General features: G+C 42.6%; 1 protein-coding gene across 2 annotated transcripts in view; it reads right to left on the bottom strand.

Annotated features, from left to right (window-relative positions):
* kcnd2 (potassium voltage-gated channel, Shal-related subfamily, member 2) overlaps positions 1-13,564 on the bottom strand; it is a 244,723-nt gene that overhangs the window by 94,263 nt on the left and 136,896 nt on the right. The window contains exons 1-2 of one of the 2 annotated variants that reach the window (XM_079624394.1): positions 12,891-13,459; positions 11,440-12,628 (exon numbers count right to left, since the gene is read on the bottom strand). In XM_079624394.1, coding sequence (XP_079480520.1) covers positions 11,440-12,551 — 1,112 coding nt within the window. In that variant the 5' untranslated portion in view covers positions 12,552-12,628; positions 12,891-13,459. Of the gene's footprint in view, positions 1-11,439; positions 12,629-12,890; positions 13,460-13,564 lie in introns of those variants that run through there. The other variant, XM_079624393.1, reaches the window with a different exon arrangement.

Below are 13,564 nucleotides of genomic sequence, written 5' to 3'. Positions count from 1 at the left end.
TATTTACTATAGAGTTAGGGTTAGGATTTGGTTTGGTTTAGGGTTAGTTGCATGCACAATTTATAGTTATTACTATAGTAACTGCATTGAATCATTCATGCCATCGATTCGTTTGAAAATGCTGATTCATTGACAAATGAAACTAGTGCCTTTATGAGTGAGTTATTGAATCATTGATTTTTTTATGTCGATTTTTTCAGGAACACCACTAATGTTTGATGCTCAGAGATGCTCAGAGATGTTCAACGGTTCTAATGTGGCTTTGTTTGGAGCCGTTTTTGATGGTGGATCAAGAACAGACAAAGTAACTGGCAATATTATGTCTAAAATTTAAGTTACTCACTATTAACTTACTGAACCGTTGTATAAAAGTATTATCACACTCACAATCAGGCTATTTGGAACAACAACACTCTTGCTATTTATATCAATATGAAATATACAAATATTTGTATATATATATACATTAAATGCACAAAAGCATGAGGGGGCGTGATGTTTGGGACATAACGGTTATATTCTTGATTATTCACCAAAAAGAAGGGGGGCGAATAAATACATATATACAGTTACTGTATAATTCTTGCTTTGCCCCTGGGTGCACAACATTTTTAATAGGTTAAATACTGTTAATGAGAGCAGAATGTTGAAAATGTAGACTATTAGGTCAAATATGTGACAGATGTGGCTGCTTTCCCCAATGGGCACACAGAGAGAACCTCAAAGACCAGTACTGTTCCATTAGATCACAGCAGTCTCAGTCTCTCTCTCTCTCTCTCTCTCTCTCTCTCTCTCTCTCTCTCTCTCTCTCTCTCTCTCTCTCTCTCTCTCTGATGGATACCATAGAGACCAGCAAAAAATAAAATCACCATTTATTTCCTCAAACTGTGAACGCTGAGGGCAGCGACCGAGCGTGATGCATTAGCCGCAAAATATACAGCAGATTCATTTCAAGTGATGCACACACACATCGCTTCCCTATGCAGCATGTCGTCTATTATCAAGACTGATGCGATTGGAAATGGGTAAAACCAAAACAGAGATTTTCTCTTTAAAAAAACATCAAACTTTCTAATTACGTAGTGTTTCCTACATACCCGCACACGCATAGTTTAATTACGGCACTCTCGTGAATGGCACTCAAAAAGTTTGCGGATATTTCTTGTGAAAAACATTTATTTGGCCCCTACGCCTCAGCAAAATCACGAGCGGGAATGAATGAAATAATAGAGCACTGTGTGAGAGTGGACGTTTGCAAAAACAGAAATCCTCTGAAGGTGATTCATGCATGTGTGCGTATTATAATTAGTTTATAGGAGTGATCGTCCTGGCGGGAGACACTATCAAGGCCGGACAGACGGAGAGTTTGCCGAATGTCAGGCGGTGAAGAGAACGGCGGCGATGTTTAAAACATGAGGCCACCACCGCAGTCCGCACTTGCTGTTCCCGCTCGCCATCTTCCATCTCACCAATCTTGGATTAAAGAGCACAACCTGTCCTCACATCTTTTAGAAACTGCGAGCATTCAGCACATACTGTACACATCCCGTAATGTGGGGTCTCAATGCGGTTTGACCACCACTGCCTCCAGGACAACCGCGCACTCTATCTTCCTGACTGGCAGTTCATTACTGCGCATTTCCTGTAAATGCAGGTGTGTATGTTTGAACACGGCGTCAGAGATGTGTGCGAGCGGAGTGATTACGGCCTGTCGGGGGAAACGACATGTGTCATGGTGACATGTAACACTCTAAACGCCACCCTCCTCCCTCTCTCTCCGTCTCTCTCCTATTACCGTCGTTCTGTCCACATTGACCTCAGCTGTCCATCTTCGCCGGTTTACCTTCACTGGAGCGACGACACTATATCTACAGTCCAGGACACTGAGGAGGACACCCGAAACAGTGAACAAGAGCGTCAAATTCAATGACCTAGATATCCACGGCTGCTTCTAGCATTTACTCACTTGCTAATTTCTCAATATACACCAAAACACAGGATTCAATTTTAGCTTGATTTTCAGGTGACAGTGTACAACAGATTGTATCAGCGCTATATAAATTCCATTCACCGCTCGATTGGACCTAAATAAGCAATTCCAGAAGCAATCGGACGACTTCGCACTTTCAAAATAATAATACCAGACGGATCAAATGCTTTGCTAACAGCATTTCTAGAAACACTCTTGATCAAATAATTCACCATCTCTCATTGGCTGTTCCGATGCGCCATTCTAAGGCGACACGTGATTGGTCAGAAATGTCAATCTCGCGCCAGCAGGAATCATTACTGTCAAAAAAGAGCATAAGAAATAAAGACTAAATCTTTATGGTTTTACATCAAAGAAATGCACTTTGTTTGACCATAAACATTTTAAAATCATGTCATTTTGGGGATTCATCTATAATGCAATTCTAATTCAATAAACAAGCATGTAAAAAGTACATTTGTTCAGATTCAGAGGAAATATTAGATATGTGTGTCACGTTTGAATGTCAAAGAAGATGAAGCGTGTGTTTAAGGTTCAGGACACTGAGCCGTAATGTAATGAGACCTGTTAGTTTACCAATACAGCTTGTGTTTCTCTGAACCCAGTCACCTGAGAAGTATTCCTGTGTGTGCTTTCCCAGTACTAAAGTTATCTTGAGGTAAAGGGAATGATATAAAACATAGAGTACTTTCTTTTAAAGAATATCCTATAGGAATGATCCAGGTTTGATCCAATTGAATTACTGACATCTGTTGATTACCAGAGAAAAAAAAAAAAATCACCTCATCCATCAGTTTGTACAAACAAACAAAACAACATGTGTGTAGTAATGTACTTACAGTGAAAGTCAATAGGGAACAGGTCAAAAAGGTAAAATACACACTATTGTACAGTAGCAACAACAAGTTGAAAAAATGAAACACGTGAATATGTGATTAGTGCTGATGTTTGTTGTTTGTGCTGGATTGCATACAAGACCATGTAAAGTAAACCTTGTCACTAAACTGTTATCATTGTAAAAAAAAAGATAAAACCCACAGGAATTATAATAACTATAGTGGCACAGCTAAAAGGACCATTCAGAAAGTTTAAAGCTCAAGTAACACATTTTTAATTGGGAAAAAAATGTCTATGTTAAACAATCTAAACTCCAGGATTGGTCCATTGCATTACTGTCAACACAGTTTTTACAGATTCTAACGTGTCCAAATGTAGCATTGAACACAGAACATTGCTTTAAGCAAGTAAATCTAAATTGGGAAACGTTAGGGATTTATGCACTAGCACTGCTGACTTTTCAGTCTGTGGGTGCTAGAATTTGAGCTGAAAAAAAAAAGTATTGTGCCTTAAAGCAAAGAAACGAACAACAGAAGAGAAATGGGGAAAAATAAGGTGACAATAAGGAAAAGAGAGACAGGTGTGTTATAAGCTGTGTAATGGCCTATTCAAGTGTTTGTATCACAAACCATAAAATCAGTGTCTCCCCTAGTTTTCTGCCTGACTTGCAGCAGTTACATGGCGTGCTCCCACTGATTCACTCCATTTGAGTCCAAACCGCAAAGACCAACAAAAGGCCTTCCTGCCGGCCGTCCTCAGATTCACACTGACAGGGACAAATGTAATGCAAGTGATCTGTTTAGACTGGACTGTACAGCATCTCTCTACCGGAAGATCATAACTGCCTAATAACATAACGCAATGAACGAAACACAAACTCCAAACAGACGTTCAGCCTGTTTCAGCTGTTCACATGAGTTCAAGAAAAAGATCAAGTCAGCATTCAAAGGTCAGTTAAGAAAGAAAAATGACACGTATGCATGAAAGATCAACGAGTAAAAAATGAAAAATTTTTAAGGCAAGCGTCTCTATTACTATATTAATAGCTCATCCTGCACTGTTTGTACTAGAGGCATTCTAGCTGGCGAACACAGATGAGGTTTTAACATAAATTACTTGTAATCGTCTTGATATATATTTAAACACCTGGCTACCTCCTACAACAGCCTTGCACCTCTCTCAGCTTCTTTGGAAAAAGCAAACATCTAGTTATTTACAATATATCAAGTTAACATCTGTGGCATTATGAAAATATTTAGTGAAAATGGGTCAAGGTAAAAGGTCTAAAGGGATTGAGTTCAGACACACACACACACACACACACACACACACACACACACACACACACACACACACACACACACACACACACACACACACACACACACACACACAGGTGCAGGATAGCGCAGGCTCATTGATTCTCAGTTTGTCTTTCTCTTGTCTTTCTGCATGCTGCGAGCATGTTTGCAAGCTGTTAACGGCTGCTTTTAGATCAGTTTCAGCAGGTCATCTCTTCTGTACCTAGTGAGGCATAATCAATGTACACTGACAAAAAGCCAACTCTAGACTGATGGCCGTCTCTCCTGCTGTCTTTAAACACTATTCAGTAGGGCTGTAATGAAGACACGTCCATCTATCACAGGAGATCTCCATATGAAAGGCCAAATTTGTATTCGCTACCCCACTTCACTCGGGTTCTGCTATTTATGAGCCTCTTGTACGGTATTAGCAGGCTTTAGCAAAACACTCCAGCTCCCTATTGAGTTTCAGCCAATTCAATATTATTTTCACCGAAACTACAAACACTCTCTCGCTCGCTCGTTTTCAACGCAGAGGATCAAATCATCACATTCATCCAGGACTTCTCAAGGTGTCATGAATTTTTACATTATTTTATTAAAAAGAATTACACATGCTTCAGGGTAAAAAAAATAAAAGAGAATGAACGTGCACAAGAATGAGACGGGGAAAAGAAAGCGCTACACAAATGAATGCATTAATTCAATTAGTCCAGTGCAAGCCAGAGCACTGCACAGGAAACACACACACACACACACACACACACACACACACACACACACACAGAGCAACATAATAGGAAATAGCAATCTTAATTGCACACAAATCAAATCAGTCATGACCTGGAGAAGATAACAGACACATACAGTAGAACGAGAGGAGATGAGCAGTGGAACCAGGAAGATTTCCATGTTTGTGATTGACAGATTAATAAAATGAGGTTGGATCAAGGCTGTGTCTGTATATATGGACTTGAGTGGAAGAATGATATGAAAGTGTGTGGTTACATTTTTCCAATTTTTTGCTGTGACAAAGGTTAATCCTTGGCAGACATCTCTAAAAAAATGACAGGTGTGAAACATCTCTTATCATATGGCTTAAAAGGGAAATAGCCTTGGGTAACGAAGCCCCACGGTAACCCCAAATTGTGGTGCCAAAGATATACGGTGTCGAGTATGAACAGTCTAAAATATGGAACAAGGTATTAAGGGTTAAAAACTATACATAAATATTAACGTATATGGGTTAAAAATAACCTTCATCAGGGTTTAAAAAAACATTGGGTTAAATTTAGTCGTCTAAAATTGTAGATCGGGAACAAAAAGTGAAACTTCTAAACGTTGTAGTGTCACTAATCCCCTGTATCTGGATGCGAATTTGTCTAAACATAGAGCTGATCTAATTCCAGAATCTCAATCCTGGAACTCATTCAAGCGAACATTAATCATCATGGGGAAAAAAGGTCTATACTTTTGAAGTTTTACATTCCACTCACTCTCACAATATCTGTCGTTTCGAGCAACCACTGAACAAGTGCGTATTTTGATTTTCAATGTTTTGATGTGTGCCAAGACGTGTGTGTGAGATTTAAAGCGCTTAAAACTTCTAATGCCAGTACAATTACATCTACCACTGTTTTTTTTTTTCTTGACGGGCCAAGTAATTAAAAAACCCAAATGAAAAAAAAAAAAAACTGAATTGGAAGGAGGAAGAAAGCCCTCTGTCCATTACATGTAAGTGATTAAAGGCAGCCGTCTGAGGAAAGCATGTTCCACTTTCAACGCATTTTTATGGTGTTTGAACTATCACAGAGAAGGCGAATGTATCCAGAACAAAGACAGAGACAGAAAGCAAATAAAAATGTGGAATAAAGGAAGGGATGAGGAATAAAAAGTATGGTAGAGAAAGAGGGAGACACAGAACGAGAGTTAAGGAGAGAGACGGTAGTCCAATTAGCCTCTCGGTGTGGAGTAATAGTGCGAGTATGAAATGGATGGATGAATAGAGTTAGCGCCTCTACAGCAACACCACAGGGGTTATTCCACATGACAAAGAGCCTTTAATTACCTCATTCTGGGCTCTTTATTTCCCCGTGGCTGTGCCACTGTGTAAATCTTTCAAATACAGCGTTTCTCTTGTGCTCCTATTTGAGCCATGAAACATGTCATGCACATCTGTGAAACAAAAAATGTTGGCCAAAACACTCATTTTTTCTTCTCTGCAACCATTATATGAAATACGTATTACATTGGGGGAATGCAGCGATCATAAACTGGACGTCTGCTAAAACAAGCCAGAGGAAGTGCGTTGTGGCCATTTGCACAACCTCAAACAGTGTTTCTCACCTAAAGTGTTTAACGGGATGGTACAGCCGAAAAGGAAAAATCTTCTCACCCTCCTCATGTTATTCAAAACCATGACTTCCATTCTTCTGTGCAACAAAAGAAGATATTTTGAAAAATCTCAGTTTCTTTTCATTCATACAGTGAAAGTCAATGGGGTCCAATGGGGTTGTTCAATGTCATACAGGTTTGGAACAACATGAGTGAGTAAATGATGACTTGAATTTTAGGATAAACTGTCCCTTCAATGAGCCCAGTTTTATTGTCTGGGTGTATATTCTTTCAAAACCCATGTTTGGGGTTTCCCAAAGCCCTGCATTCGTGGGGAGAGTGACAGAGGCAAATAGATTCTGTTTGGTTTGTGCATTTCTTTCAACAAAATACAATAATTAACGGTAACCTGTGTCATGTGGATCATTTACAACGCACTATAGGTTCCACCAGCACAGGGGCATTAAGTCTTTGCAGGCATCCAGTTGTGTCTTAGGTGAACGCATTTGAGTGACCCGGGATCATCAATAATAAACCTGTGCCATTGCATTTCTCTGGGGCAGTCGTCTTGCTGTGTGATGCCTGCTCAAGGTCTGCTAATCAGGGTAACCCCACACCGGCATGCTCTTTCAGACACAATAATGAGTCCCTTTCACATGTTGTACCATGACCACAACCTCTCAAAGATTCAACCTTTCGCTTTGATCAGAGTGTCGAAAACCACACCAAAGCCTCTTCTGTCATGCACTATGAACTTATGATCTTTTCCCTTAGAAGAAATTAAGCCTATTGCTTAACCCATGGTGACCACGGTGAACATCGAAGATTAATCCACCCTGTTCTGTGCGACATATCCTGGGGAGGGGATACATAGCTGGCGGGCGTTGAAGCCTCTGGCCTTAATTGACCTAATGCAGGGAGACTTCAGAGGGTTTAATAGACTCTCCATGCTACTCCATCAATCACTTTACAACCTCTCCGTAGGACTCTTTATGTGCCTTCATAACCCCGAAGGAGGAGGGGGGGTGAGAGGATGAAAAGGATTGGAAGATGGGAGAATGAACCGAGTGAAGAGCATTTCAGTGAAAAGAATGATGCACTCTAAAAAATGCTGGGTTGTTTCAACCCAATTTTGGGTAAAATATGGACAAACCCAAACTTTGGGTTAAAAATGTAATGTAAAAATTTAACCCAACGGCTGGGTTTGTCCATATTTTACCCAAAATTGGGTTGAAACAACCCAGCATTTTTTAGAGTGTGGGTTGTGTAGAGGTCGGATCATGGGGGCATTTCATTTACAAGACATTATTATTGTACCCGAGTGCTTTAAAGCTGATGTATTTACCCCTCTTCACCGTTCTCACTCTCCCTCGGACTCAGATCTGCATGTCTTCAGCTCTGACAGCTGCTCGCTTAATAGATCCCGTTTGACAGTGCATAAGCCAATTAAAATGCTGCTGATTTAATTGAGCTGGGCAAAATCAGCCTATGCCAGAAAATGAGTCCATTAAAGAGGCGATAGGGGCCAGTGAAGCGGAGGCCATTCGTGCTGTGAACCAAAGTCGCATCCCGTCCCTCGTCTCCTCCCTCTCTGCTCTGCGCATTCCCTTTTGGGAAGAGCAGAACTCTGTGAGGACTGAACGTTGATGCCGGATTACAGGCAAATTAGAGTCAATTATTGGATTTGTTCAGTCTCTTCACCGAATGAGTCCGAATCAGGGATATCCAATCCTGCTCCGGGAGGGCCCCAGTCCAGCAGAGTTTAGCTCACACCTGAACCAGATAATCAAGGTATCTAGGATCTCTAAACACGTTCAGGCGGGTGTGTTGGAACTAAAGTTTGCAGGAAAGTGTCTCTTCAGATGCAGAATTGGACAACCCTGGTCTAAAGGTATGTCATGGTCAGGATTGCGCTTACTGTAGGTGAACATTATGAGATATTGTTGAATAAATATCTCAGGCACTTCTGAGCCAGGTTTAAAAGAACATCAATGCGGGTTCTGTTCTCACCATCATGATATTACGCCAATTGGGAGATAACCGGCATATCTTACATTACCAGGCAGTAAAGCTCTATGCATACTTTAAGCACAGCCAGAGATAAAATAAGTCACTTTATCTAATCAAAATGAGACTGGAATGAGCAGCAGTCCCTGGTGCATATACCCAAAACTTTGAGGGCTAAATCTGGTTGAGGCATTCAGGTATCTTATGTGGAGTTTTGCACGATAGAGGCTATCTTTACGGATAATTAAAATTCTCAATCATTCTCATGCAGACAGATTGAAGACGCCTGAGGGTTGAGTATAATCTAGCAAGCGTAAAAACCTTTGCTGATAGTCGAAATGTTCTCAGACTTCAATTGCACTTTGGTAAAGGAACATCACATGGCTTCATTACTAGTAATCCAAACCCAAAACCAGTTTCACGTAATCTAAAGCAGCCGCCTCGTGTAAATCCCTTCCCTTGCTCTCCGAGCCACGGATCCATCCCTGTCATCCAGTCTGGGAAATGAGGCATTAAAAAGTGATGCATACGTTTAGAGAGCCAGGCTCTTGTTCAATCAGTGCAGGTAAAGTCGTTTAGCAATGCCTGGGCTGGCCTCTCACTCAAGTGTGTGTTTAAGGAGAAATGGGAAGGGGAATGAGATTTCAGACATGACAAAGGGGTAATGGATGAATTCAACCATCAAGACAAAGACAAAGAGAGGATGAGATCTCAAACCTAAGAGGCAAGGTTTCTCCTTACCCCTCACTCCCTTAAAGTTAAACTGTGACATCTACAATGTGAAACTTTTTTCCCCCAGATCAAACTGTAGCCACTCAAACATGAAATGGTCTCAAGACATAGCCCGATTTGACATCCCAAGATTTGGCTACTGCTCATCACAGGATGAAGTTGACTTTGCCAGGTCAGATCTCTGCTGTAGCGACAGCCCCCCTGCGCGCTCCTCTTGATAGGCTCACTGAGGCAATGCAATAAAATTTGAAATGAGGAACAGCATGCCTGCCTGCAGAGAGAGAGGAGATGAGTATATGGGCCGCATCACTGAAGCCCTGCAGCTGTGGGTCTGTTTGGAAGACAGTTCATAACCAGCTGGCTCCAACAAGTCATCATCTCTCCCAAACACACACACACTGCGTTCCTAACATTAAGACAGTGCTGAGCGTCAGCCCGTAATTTCATTTTCTCATTGATGTCATCCGATTTGACAGGCAAAAAACTGCAGGACACAAATTGCACACAATAAGATGTGCGATTTTCTTCTTTCTCTCACTCATACGGGATCTCTTTTTCCCCCCTTCACTCCCGCTGTCTCCAAACCTCATATTTTCTTTATAGGACAATGTAGACCTGACAGTAAAGCAGAGGGAGGAATGGGAATGAATCGAAGTCTGTGAGCCATAACTCTTATATATCACAAGGACATGCACAACCTCTGACAACCTCATTTTCTTATTATTAAAGGTTCATGGTATCTAAAAGAGGAACTTTTGACTTCAACATTAGTCACATTCAGTATGTCAAAGAGCATATTCAGACATAAAGTCATATATAAAGAGAAGCCGACAGTTGTTCTGAACCACACGTTGTTGAACTAGACTCCCAAACACCTAATTCAAAACTAAAAACCTCAAAACCAAAAGATTCTCGATCATGTCTGCATCATATCAGCCAGGTGCAGGAGTCAGATTGACGCTCGCAATGCACGTTATGACACACACACAGTAATGCACTTCAAAGGCGTGCCGATCAAAGCACGGGATGTGTACTGGAGCATGCGGCTTGATTAATCCCCTCGAGTGTGACTCAGGACCGTGTCGGCCCGCCAGCAAAGAACCGGTCGTCTCCCGAGCAGCAGAGTGCAGCCGTGGGGCGACCGCAACATGCGGAGGGCAGGTTCAGCACCACGGAGAGCACCCGCTCAGCACAGGTGGGAGGCTCAGAGAAGCCATGCTGAGGTGTCGAGTGATGGGATTAATGAATAAATAACACATCAATAGGGAATGCATTATTGTAATCGCCCTCAGTGCTTAAAGTCACACGAATCAGCCATGTCTCTCTGTGTGTTCATTGACTGTGTGGAAATTACAACATTCTGCCAAAGGCGCATTGAGATGGTTAGTTATAAACAAGCAAGGCTTCCAAAGGAATGAAGAGTCTGTGCTCAATCTGACACTGGCGAGGTTTCATGTGACAGACACACTTTCTCCTTTACAGTGATTCAATTCAGAGATATAAGAGAGAAATACTATTAAAAACTCTAAAATGTAATTCCCTAAACTGTCAGAAACTGTTACTGGCATTCACAAAGCTGCCACAGCCAAACTGATGCCAATTTATGTTCTAATCACCATGCTCACTTGTGTATTCATTGTCTGCACAGCATTGTGGTCTTCATTAACATGTTCAATGTTCATTAACATCTTGCTGAAAGTTGTAATATATTTCATATTGTATTTTATATTAATAACTATAGGTTAATACAATAAAATTAATGTTTTTTTTAATTAGTAAAATACATTATAAAGGATTTAGTTTATCAAATACAATTTTATTATTTTATTTATTATTAAAGCTGCAATAGAAAATGGAATAGAACATAAAAAAGTATGTAAACGGCATAAAAGTCTTTTTATATACTTGTGATGTGTGTGCATATGGCACTAAATATTGCAGAAAAATAAAATAAAATGAAAAAGCTTTATAGGTCTTGTCTTCTCTAGCAATGAGGCAGTAAAGGATGGCCTCTGTCTCACCGGCCAGATAGAGAAAGGAGAGAGACAGTCTAGAGGGAGTCTATTTCTTTGATTTATTTCACTTTTATTGATCTCCCCCTGCCCTTGATGTATTCGATCTCCAGCTCAACCTCTCTGACGCGTTGGTGTAAAAGGACTGCTTTGAAGCAGTCATGACAGAAGATCATGCGCACAAGCTCATTCCCTAAGTTTGCGCATCACAACAACATCGACTCACCCCAGCGTTGTCATGGTGACGATGGTGTACCAGAAAGCCGCCGGTATGCTGGTGAACTTGCTGGAGGTGGAGCCCTTCTCTGCGTAGAACATGACGGTAGCAAAGATGATGATGGCCATGGTGAGCGAGAAGAGCAGGAAGCCCAGCTCGGACGCGCAGCTTTTGAGCGTGTACCCCAGGATGCGCAGTCCCGCGGAGTGCCGCGAAAATTTGAAAATCCGAAAGACCCTGAAGACCCTGAGGGTGACGAAGGCCCCGCTTACGTCCTCGTTGTCCGACATGACCAAGCCTATATAGTAAGGCATGATGGCCACCACGTCAATGATGCTCATGACGCTCTTGACGAACTTGTACCTGCTGGGCGCGGCGATCAGACGCAGCAGGTACTCAACAGTGAAGATCATGACGCAGGCCGTATCCAGACAGAAGAACGCGACGGAGTAGCGCTCCCCGCACGACACCTCCTTCGCCCGGTTTTGCTCGCTGCGGCACGGGACCGTCTCCACCACGTTGGCCATAACGGAGACGGCGATGAAAAATCCCGTGACGTAATAGAACACCAGCGCCATGGTGCTCGTGTGCGGGTTCTCAAACGCGCGCCACATGGTCTCGCGGAACGACATATCCGGCGGCACCATGTCCTTGCTGTTTTCGTTCTCCTCATCGTCTTGAATCCTCTCCGTGTTCTCCCTCCTGCGATCTTTGTACTCCTCATAACAGCAGTCCCCTATTATCTCAGGAATGATGCCGAAGAAGGCCAGTTCCTCGTCATAGGCGGAGATGCACTCGTGGCGAGGGTAGTGCAGCTTCCCGGTTCGGTAGAAGTTGAGGATGTGCCTGAAGATGTCCGGGTCGCGGTCGAAAAAGTACTCGTTGGACTCCTCGTGGAAGAAGAAGTCGCGCTCTGTGCTTCCTAGTAAGGTGTCAGGGTACCTCTCCAAAGTATTCCGCCAAGTTTGAAACCTAGAGCCGCTGACGTTTAAGATAATCAGGCCGTCCTGACCTCGCCTCTTTTCCCGTGGAGGCGGCGGCATCGGGGTGCTCGCCACGGGCATCCATCCTATGGCCGCGGCGCGCGCGAACGGTAGCCACGCGGCTACTCCGGCTGCCATGCTGACCCAATGTGCGCGACCCGGTGAGACTGAAGCAGGTTTTGCGCTCACAGATCCGCCACGAACAGAAAGGACATCTGGAGAGACACAATGCGCTATTACTTGATGTAAAGTTCAAGGAAGACTATTTCTCACGCGTAGCAGAACACTGCAGAGTGAGCCATAATATTTATCAAGATCAAAGCATTCGAATGGCAAGGTGGAATTACTGTGAGCGCAGAATGGAATGGTGGGTTATGTATGCATGAAAAGACCGCCTTTTCGGTCAAACACGAATGGCTGAGAATGGACCTTTTTTACTATGTAACCTATTGCTCATGTGCAAGAGAAACAACTTACCTCCTCATAAATGGATTTTGATGCAAAAGTGTAGGTTTTTACACACAGATCATCAGTTATAGTCCACTTTGAATCGCTGTCCCGCCGTTACGCACAAATAAGTATCCGAAAAGCGCTCTCGGATCTGTTCTAGAGCAAATGCAACAAGTTTAGAAGTCAGGTAGATGATTCACGTTGTCCAAGGACATCCTTTTACCGGACAAAGCTTCTGTGCTTCACACTGACGCTCTTGGAGAAACCTGCCACAGTGGTCCTTTCATAGGAAGAGAAGACCACCCTGGCGAGTGCGCGCTCGGTGTTTCAAAAGCAGAGAATGTCACTTTCCTATCCGCTTCTCTTAAATGTAATCCAATGAGCCGAGAACGGTTTCGCAGGGTCTGCCTGTAACCCGAACAAAAAGTGAACCCGCAACAAATGATTCGCTGGAAGTTGCTTCATCCGCTACCGAGGAAGATCTGTGAGTCTGCGGTGGAGCCCAAGTTGCTTCTGCTCACGGCGCATTGGAGGCGTGTCACGTGCTACGGGCATCGGTTAACACAAATGAATGTAACACAGCCTGTGTGAATGGTGCATAATGTGCCATGAGTAGTGTTACGTTTAAATGCTTATATGTAGCATTTGATTCTCTTATAAACCCTATATAGCGCCTTGTGTAAAGTTATTCAATGGCTTTC

Source organism: Phoxinus phoxinus (genome assembly GCF_949152265.1).
Source record: "Phoxinus phoxinus genome assembly, chromosome: 9".
NCBI lineage: Eukaryota > Metazoa > Chordata > Actinopteri > Cypriniformes > Leuciscidae > Phoxinus > Phoxinus phoxinus.
This window is presented reverse-complemented; position numbering and strand designations above follow the sequence as displayed.